Source organism: Oryzias melastigma, linkage group LG2, assembly GCF_002922805.2.
Source record: "Oryzias melastigma strain HK-1 linkage group LG2, ASM292280v2, whole genome shotgun sequence".
NCBI classification, from domain to species: Eukaryota; Metazoa; Chordata; class Actinopteri; order Beloniformes; family Adrianichthyidae; genus Oryzias; species Oryzias melastigma.
The window spans coordinates 13,584,922-13,594,737 of NC_050513.1; the positions used below are offsets into that span (position 1 = coordinate 13,584,922).

The 9,816-nt window shown below is 40.2% G+C and overlaps 2 protein-coding genes, 1 long non-coding RNA gene and 1 pseudogene across 3 annotated transcripts in view; 1 reads left to right on the plus strand and 3 right to left on the minus strand.

The window, feature by feature from the left end:
• Positions 1–5,305, minus strand: part of LOC112139896 — an 11,021-nt pseudogene extending 5,716 nt beyond the window's left edge.
• LOC112139907 (NLR family CARD domain-containing protein 3-like) overlaps positions 1–9,816 on the minus strand; it is a 385,294-nt gene that overhangs the window by 57,180 nt on the left and 318,298 nt on the right. The gene's annotated exons all lie outside the window — the stretch shown is intronic.
• LOC112139905 lies at positions 5,432–7,453 on the minus strand. The gene is made up of 3 exons (XR_002918077.2): positions 6,998–7,453; positions 6,810–6,914; positions 5,432–5,474 (listed from the first exon to the last, which is right to left on the minus strand). It is a non-coding gene; the product is annotated as an uncharacterized LOC112139905 (long non-coding RNA).
• LOC112139899 (zinc finger and SCAN domain-containing protein 2) overlaps positions 9,349–9,816 on the plus strand; it is an 11,652-nt gene continuing 11,184 nt past the window's right edge. The window contains exon 1 of the mRNA XM_024262748.2: positions 9,349–9,786. Within this exon, the coding sequence (XP_024118516.1) occupies positions 9,641–9,786 (146 nt within the window). The 5' untranslated portion in view covers positions 9,349–9,640. The remainder of the gene's footprint in view (positions 9,787–9,816) is intronic.

Genomic DNA, 9,816 nt, shown 5'->3' on the forward strand with positions numbered 1-9,816 from the left:
ATAAACGATTAGTAAAACTAGTCTTATACATATCTGAATACATTCTGTGTGTTTAAAAAAAAAAGGTATTTTCTTTAGTACTTAGTTTCACCAGCAGAGGGCGCTTGGCACTTTGGCCATCAGTAGTTGACACCGGAAAGAGGAGCTCAGTCACTACGTGATGAGCGAGTCAGCAGAACGTGACCAAGCGCGCAGCAATTATTGATTGTTTTATTGTTTATATTCCAGGTAAGCTGGATGAAACCAACACACAAATGATATGTGACGGCTATAATGTGTTTTAAGTTATTTTCAGAGTAGAATAAGTTGAGGAAAATGCGCTGTTTACCTTATTAGAAGGAGTTAGACACCACGTTGTGTTACTAAGATGGCGGACGGGGATCGTTGGCGACCGCGGTAACACGTCGGATGAATGTTTGAATGCAATGAAAGCTAACAGGTAGTACGATGAGCAATGTTCTGAGAGATAACATGTCAAACGTTTGTTATTTGATGAGTGTGAAAACAGAACAAAAAGTTTAAAAGAAATTAGTTTAAAATATGTTTTCTCAAGTAGATACAGTTCATACTAGGAATTCATAAGAGGTAAAGATAATGATTAAAATGATCTGGAACAGTAAAATACGGAATAGCAAGGTTACTGAAGTTCATGTGTTTGCTAATGGAGGGTAAAATGCATGTTTTTAAATAATTTGTTAATTCACAGAAGTTATGTCAAATGTAAAACTATGTAATTGTGAAAGTAGTTGACACCGGAAGGAGGAGCTCAGTCACTACGTGATGAGCAAGCCAGCAGAACGTGACCAAGCGCGCAGCAATTATTTATTGTTTTATTGTTTATTTTCCAGTGTTGGAAACATTAAATATGTTGCACCAAGAGTGAGTTGGCCCATCATTCTTAGCCGTGTAACATGAACTTTCGCTCTGCAGGAACTGAACTCAAACTCAAACTTTATTAATTTATATAGCGCCTTTCATTCAGCGAAACACAAAGCGCTTAACATAAAGTAAATAAAATACATATTAAAAACACAAAAGGACAGTGTTTAAAAACAAATTCACATTCACAAAGTCACACAAAATCAACCTCCCTCTCTCCCCAGTCGTCCTCCCCACCCTCTGCCCTCCAAGATCCCCCCAATAGACCCTCGTCAATGAAGCTGAACAAAGAATAAAAAGATCTCTGGGAATAATCTGGCTTGGTACTAAATGGTAAAATGGTAAATGGCGTATACTTGTATAGCGCTTTCTACCCTCCTTCGAGGGCCCAAAGTGCTTCACAGTCACAGACCCATTCACCCATTCACACACACATTCACACACTGGTGGTGGCTCCGCTGCCGAACACTGGCGCCAACCTCCCACCAGAGGCAATTCGGGGTTCAGTGTCTTGCCCAAGGACACTTCGACACATGGGCGGGCAAGGCGGAGTCGAACCTGCTCACTTCTGATCAGGAGTCGACCGCCCTACCACTGCACCACGGCCGCCCCACTACTGTGTAGAAACGATATTACGAGGATCCCCTTATTCAAGACCCAGCCTGACCACGGGGGGTATCGCCGCAGCGCCCGCCCAGCATGGGGCAGTGCAGGGCCTGCTCGACAGAGCGGGACCCCAGCCGCCGCAACGAGAACAGGCACCGCAGCAACAACGCCCCCCCGCAGGTGGAGCCCCAGAATAGAGGATCCCCGTGAGGAAACACTGGAGTTTAAAATAAATAAAAACATTGAGAAAAAAATAAAAATAAATAAATAAATAGCCAAAATAAATAAAAACAGAAGAAAAAGTAAATAAATATGATAATTGTAAAACATGGTTACTAGATTAAAAAACAAATGAGTTTTTAAATAACAATAAAATAAATCACGAAGAAGTTAAAATAATAAAATAAAATAAAAGAGAAGATAAAATTCAATAAATAGGAAAGTCACGCAAAAGCTAGATTAAAAAGGTGAGTCTTGAGCCTCTTCTTAAAAACCTCTACGGTCTCTGCGGCCCTGAGACTCTCCGGCAGGCTGTTCCAGAGGCGAGGACCATAATGAGAGAACGAAGCTTCACCATGTGTTTTGGTCCTCACCTTAGGAACAACTAACAGGCCAGTGCCGGAGGACCTCAGGGTTCGTACTTTAAAAGAAGATCATTGAGATAAGAAGGCCCAATACCATAAAAACATTTATAAACCATTAAGAGAACTTTAAAAACCACCCAGAACTTCTGGTGGATCCACTGTCTTTAATTTTACTGTAGTCTCAGCCTTCTCCTCCCATTCTGGGGACCCCTTCCTGAATTGGATTCTCCTAAGAAAGCATCTCCTCTAACAGTGTCTTTGATTACAAGTGTTTAGATTGGTGCTGATGACCATTTGTTTCAATGCACAGAGATGTTATGTCATGGCAGCATCTGCCTCTGCCCCTCCCACAGCTGCTGGAGCTCACCACGTTGATCATCTGAACCTGTCTACATAAAGACAAACTTCTTGGTAAACCTAGAAAGACTCGCCTAACCATTCTTATTCTGGTGAGGCAAACCATAAATTGAGAATGATCACAATGATCATCAAACCAAGTAAATGTGGGAGTTTTGCTATTTTATTAAAATCTTTTACATATGACTTCCACACATGATTCCTTTGATTTTAATTTTGGTAAGCATTCCTGTGGTTTTTCAACTGAAACATTCTCCTAATTCAGAAAAAATAAAACCTTGAACTGATAAAAGGAAAAATCTCACCTGAGTGTCTCCAGTTTACAGTGTGGACTCTTCAGTCCAGCAGACAGAAGCTTCACTCCTGAATCCTGCAGGTTGTTGTTACTCAGGTCCAGAACTCTGAGACTGGAGGACTGAGAGCTGAGAACTGAAGACAGAGCTGCACAGCTTCTCTCTGATAGGTTACAGCCACTCAGTCTGAAGAAAACAAATGACGTAAAATTATTGACCAAATTCTTGTCAATTGCCATCTTGTGCCAATTTTTTGATATAGAAAAAAAAAGATTTTCTTCTAATTCCTTTTGTTCATAGCGTGTTATTTTGAGTAATGTTAAGTTAAAAGTTAAGTTAGCATAATAAATTATTAAATGGAATTAATTTATTCACTGAAAGTGATTTTCATGAGAGTTCTTACATAGCTTTGTTGGAGGCTTTGATCACTGGCAGCAGCCTCAGAAGAGCCTCCTCTGAAGCAGAGTATTTCTTCAGATCAAACACTTCCAGATCTTCTTCTGATGACAGTAAGATGAAGACCAGAGCTGACCACTGCGCAGGAGACAGTTCATCTGTGGAGAGACGTCCTGAACTCAGGGACTGTTGGATCTCCTCCAATAGAGAACCATCATTCAGTTCATTCAGACAGTGGAACAGGTTGATGCTTTTCTCTGCAGACAGATTCTCACTGATCTTCTCCTTGATGTACTGGACTGTTTCCTGATTGGTCTGTGAGCAACTTTCTGTCTGTGTGAGCAGATCTTGTAGGAGTCTCTGATTGGTCTGCAGTGAAAGACCCAGGAGGAAGCGGAGGAACAAGTCCAGGTGTCCGTTTGGACTCTGTAAGGCCTTGTTCACAGCACTCTTGTAGACCTGGATTGACGTCTTCTGTTGTTCTTCCTCCATGAGGTTGACTCCAGAGGTGATGAAGGTCAGGTGGACATGAAGAGCAGCCAGAAACTCCTGAACACTCAGATGGATGAAGCAGAACACCTTGTCCTGGTACAGTCCTCTCTCCTCTCTAAAGATCTGTGTGAACACTCCTGAATACACTGAAACTGCTCTGATATCGATGCCACACTCTGTCAGGTCGGATTCATAGAAGATCAGGTTTCCTTTCAGCAGCTGCTCAAAAGCCAGTTTACCCAGAGACTCCATCATCTTCCTGCTCTCTGGACTCCAGTGAGGATCTGTCTCAGCTCCTCCATCATACTTGACCTTGTTGACTTTGGCTTGAACCACCAGGAAGTGGATGTACATCTCAGTGAAAGTCTTGGGCAGCTCTCCTCCCTCTCTGCTCTTCAGCAGATCCTCCAGAACTGTAGCAGTGATCCAGCAGAAGACTGGGATGTGGCACATGATGTGGAGGCTTCGGGATCTCTTGATGTGGGGGATTATCCTTCTGGCCTGCTTTTTATCTCTGAATTTCTTCCTGAAGTACTCCTCCTTCTGTGGATCATTGAACCCTCTGACCTCTGTCACCATGTCAACACAGTCAGCAGGGATCTGATTGGCTGCTGCAGGTCGTGTGGTTATCCAGAGGCGAGCAGAGGGAAGCAGGTTCCCCCTGATGAGGTTTGTCAACAGATCATCCACTGAGGTGGACTTTCTAGGGTCAGTTAGGATCTGACGCTTATGGAAGTCCAGAGGAAGTCGACACTCATCCAGACCATCAAAGATGAAGATGATCTGGAAGTCTTCAAAGCTGCAGATTCCTGCTTCTTTGGTTTCAGGGAAGAAGTGATGAACAAGTTCCACCAAGCTGAACTTCTCCTCTTTCAGCACATTCAGCTCTCTGAAAGTGAATGGAAATATGAAGTGGATGTCCTGGTTGGTTTTGCCTTCAGCCCAGTCCAGAGTGAACTTCTGTGTTAAGACTGTTTTCCCGATGCCAGCCACTCCCTTTGTCATCACGGTTCTGATTGGTTCTTGTCTCCCAGCTGGGAATTGAAAGAGCTCTTCTTGTCTGATGCTTGCTTCTGCTCCGTCTGCTCTCCTGGATGCTGCTTCAATCTGTCTGACCTCATGTTCTTCATTCAGCTCTCCAGTTCCTCCCTCTGTGATGTAGAGCTCTGTGTAGATCTCATTCAGAAGGGTTGGGTTTCCTGCTTTAGCGATTCCCTCAAACACACACTGGTACTTCTTCTTCAAACCAGATTTGACTTGACGTGGACAACCTGCAGCAGAAGATCCTAAGTGAAGACCACAAACAGAATGATTAAATTCTCTGCAGCCTTGACTGATGAGGATTTGAATCCATGTTGTTCCAAGTGTTGAGATATCAGTAAATCTTAATTTATCAAGCAGGTGACATCTTTAGAGAAATCCTCTTACTGTTCTGCAGTCGATCAGCCAGCTCCTCCTGCTTCATTCTCCTCAGGAAGTTCTCTGTGATCTTCATCAGTGACTCTCTGCTGCTCCTCTGCTCTTCATCTTCATCCTCCAGTTCCTCCTCATCCTCCCTCTGACTCAGAATCTTCTGGATCTTCTTCAACTCCTTCTTCACAAAAGTGACAATGTTGTCCTCCAGCAGCTGCAACAGAATTCTAGATGAATGAGCCAATAAGAATGAAGTCATGGAGCCAAACATCAGCTCCATGTTGGACACACTGACAATCCACTGGTCTACAAAGAGCAGCATGGAGATGACTGTGAACAGAATGATGGAAAAGTAGTTGTTGTTGATGTACTGACCAGAAATATGGAGTCCAGCTGTGTTTGATGCTGCTGGACAGACGGACCACTGGGAGTCTCTGAGCTCTGCTGGTCAACTCTGTGGAGAATCGGCAACAATCAGATCCATTCTGTCTGTGCTGGAAGGTTTCAAATCACACTAACTGGAGTCAGCTCAGTTCACAAAGTCACACCTAAGTTAACAAACAAGCAAGTAAATCCCCATTCACCTTAATGTAAAATTATTAATTTTAACAACACATGTAAACAAAATAGATAAACTTTTTCTTAGTTATTGTCTCTGTAGTTACTTTTAAAAAATCAGATTCAAAAATAGTGTGGAAGTTTTAAATACCATGTTCCCTCACTTATTATGGGAGTTATGTCCTACAAATAACCTGTAGCAGGTGAAATTTGCATAGTGGGATTTTAGTCAGTTGAAAGTTGTAAATTCCACACAACACACATCATGTACTTTTCTTAGATAGACATGAACATTTTTACAGTTGTCTCTCCTATTTAAACGTTCAAAGTTCAAACCTTTGTAGAAAATAAATCAATCATTATATAATGAAAACAAACAAAAATCTGCCCACATGCTAATATTTATGCGTATTAAATGCATTAATAACATGAGACAATGCACAGAAGAGATTTATTGACAAAGTCAACAGCCAATCATAATGCAGAACACAGTGCACCGAAAAAAGTCTGCAACACAGTGAGACAGAGAAAAGTGAATTGTGAAAAATTGAGGGATAAATGGGATGTGTTTTATTTTGAAAATCAATTATAAAGGAAAAGTATTTCCAAATATTGTCAAAAGATATTTATTTTTTTTTTTGCAATATTCAATCTAAGGTTCTTGTCAACAAAACCAAAAAAACTGATGAGCTGATAAACATTTTTTTGTATTAATTTACTAAATCAATTGTAAATGTTTTTTTCCTTTGATAACCTACAAAGACTTTATGTTGACTTGCGTTTCATATCTGAAAAAGGGGAAAACATTCACAAGAGTGTTTGATGTTCCTTATCTGAAAATATTTACTTCACCGAATCGGAAAAACCACAGGTGACAGGAACAAACGTTCACGGTTAATATGCAGAAAATACATTTTGTTGTCACTATGAAGCAGTACAATACATATATATATACAAAAATTTGAATAATTATATTTAATTTAAGTGAGATACGCAGAATGCTTTTGCACCAAAATACACAATAGACCTCCTGACCCAGTATGTACCAGCCAGAACTCTCTGGTCATCTTGGTTTTTTTTAGTCTTCAGTGATCCTTCTCATTAGACTGTAGCTGCTGTCAGTCAGCGTTTGATCAGAGAAATCAAGAACTGAATCAGACCTCAAGTCATTCAGCTGAAATGTATTGATCATCTGAACTATTATCCAGCCTCCTTTAACTCTGACACTTACTGTTTCACTCCTGAACTGATGGATTTGAAGTTAAGGATGAATTCCTTTGACCTGTCACTCCTGAAGGACACACAGCTGGGTTTATCTCCAGGTCCAGGTTGGTTCCTGTGAAGAATGAAGGTTGTTGATGTGAGTGCTGAGCTCTGACATGGAGAAGAGTCCTGGACAGTTAGAGATGTTCATCTCACATCTGAGCTTTGCTTTGACTCTCATCTTTTTCAACCCTTCCTTTTTTAGAGGGAGGGGCTCCCTCCTGTGTGTCCTCACACTGATCCATGCTGCTGGATTCACCGGGTCCACTGGATCAGCTCACACACACCTTCTACCTTCACCTGCAGAGGAAACACTCATCTTCAGCTCTAGGCTTTAATGAAGCACGGGAGCAGCAGCATCATGGTGTGGTACACCAATCAGAGGATTTTTTTCCTTCTAACTTTTACATTAAAACTATCACATTGTATTACTAATAATTAATTATGTATTTATTAGTTTTAAAAGTGCCTATTATGGGCTAAACTTTTACTATTTTTTCATTTTCATCATGAGTGGACAGGACAACAGAAAACACAAAAACTCACTGTGAAGAAGAAAGTTGGAGCCAATCTTACCATCTCCTTGTGCTCTCTCTTTTCTGGCATGAAGAAAACTCTCATCTTACTCATTTGCTGTTTCGGCAACACCTGAACTGAGCTCCTCCCTCTAAGTGTGTGGGTGTTTTACATTTTTTCTATAATTGCCTCTCTCATTCTTTACATAATGTCCATTCATTTGATCTTTTTTTTTTGTCGTGAACTCATTGCATTTTAGAAGAATTTCCTCATATGTCTTTACACATATATGGGCATCAGGAACACGTTATAAAATGTTATCATCATATTTTGACTGAAGTGTGTTATGTGGACATCAACCTGTGTATTTGTTTCAAGTAGAAAGTGCTGATTGAGCAATACAGCTTTAACCGGTGTCACAAAAAATGTGTCTTCAAATGCAGATGGACATGTTTTCTTTTTTCTATCAAAGCAGAGAGAACACAACAGCAGAGTGTTTTGATCAAATATATCAAGACGAGTATAGTTTATGAGGATGTGTTTGTGCTTGGTGTTATATTCTGGTCAAGTGAGTTTGAGTTTAGACCAAAGATAAGGGAATATATAATCTCAGTCTGAAGTGAATTACCAGATCTTAATTGACCCAATTTAACCACCTTATTAATACTGCAATTGAGTGAGACAGAGTGAACATGAAACTTTATAGAACTTTCTGATCACATTGTTGACAGAAAGTTCTGCCCCAGTCTTTACTGCTGACACAAGCAGACCTATAAACTCAACAGAACCTTCAGACTGATTTGAAAAAGAGTCTGAACCAAAGCTGATCATCCAGTTGATCTATGGGACTTTTTCTCTTCCGTTGAAGGAGGAATGCTCTGCAGCAGAACCACATTCCTAAATGACAAATTTGTGCGTCAGTAACAGGGTGTGTTTAAACAGCTGCAGATTCTTCAACTCCAACAGCTTTTAACTGTCTGCAAAAGTCTCGTGGTTGGAATGATCTCTTGCTGAGAAATTTGAGATGTTTTCCATCATTGTTTAAGTTGTCTCCATCACACCTCTGCTTTCAGGCCATTTTGACATTTTTACTTTCAAACATTTAGTGAGAAAAGCACAGAGCTGTCGGGATTTTTTTTGTGTTTTTACTTAGTCTCCCCACAAAATGGACTGTTTTCAATCTATTTTTTATTGAAAAGGTCTATAAACTGGAAGGAGAAAGAGGATGGACATGACGCCAGCTTTAAAATCTTTGCAGTACGCCATTGAAAAATAGGCTATGTCCAACCCTGTCATCTTTCATTTTTGTTTGTTTGCTTTTATGTTTCATCTCATTTACTTTTTGATTATATTGAATTAATTGTCATTTAAACTAAAGCAAACTTTTATATTTTTTTTCCGCAATTGACACTGATTTCACAGTTATTGGCATTCATTGTTAAATAAATCCTGATTATTCTTTTTATACAGTTTTCATTCTTTTTTGTTTGTTTTTTTCCTTTGTCGTAGGCTACAAACGTTTTTTTGTAAATTAGCATAATTTTTGAATACTTTTGAAAATGTATTTAAAGCTCTTTAGTGTTTTATGCATTTTTGTAGTTAATTCTGAACATTGTTGTTTGTTATGGTGTAATGACTTCCTATATGCTCTGAAATCGCTTATCCTAAACCATTTATTTTCACTTCAGTTATTTGGTCTTCCTTAAATTAAAAAGATGTTGTAAATTTTGGCAGCACTTCAAAATGTTGATTAAGCAATTTACACGTTTTTAAATAACTACATATATGGATTGGTTTTTAAAATATATATATATATATCTTCTTTATTTCTTTTTTACTTATTTTCCCTCAGTGTTTAAATGATCGAGAGGTAGGGAAGCATTTTAGTAACAACTTAGAAACATTCTGCATAAAACATTTTGACTTACACTCCAGACCAGGTGGTGGCGCTAATGCACCATTACGTCTGCCAACCGCCGAAAAACGAGACACGAAGAAGAAGCGTACGAGGCGCTAGCATGCTAGCAGCGTTAGCTTTGTGTTCTACAGACGGTGTTGTGTAGTTCGGACGTTTGAGAAGTTTTTGAACAGAAAGGACGATACGTGGTTCGTGTCGGAACTCTCAGCATTTTCCAAAGTGTCGTAAATGAGTGAATGCGTGTTGAACGTAAAGACAACGTGGCTGTGATTGAGAGACTAGCAGATGATCGGAGCTGCTGCTGTTCAGAGGACGGCGGTGTTTGTGTGAGTTTGAGCTGAAAATCTTCTGCAGCTGCAGGAACCATGTCTTCAGAACCCCAGGAAGACTCTGACAGCGAACAACTTTATGATACTGCTGAAGGAACCATCGTCCAGATCGAAGAGGAGCTCTGTCGTCAGAGCGGACCGCTGGATGTCGTCTGGAACCCGCAGCTTCACCTGCATACTATAACTGCGGTCAAGCCAGCTGTCATACGAAT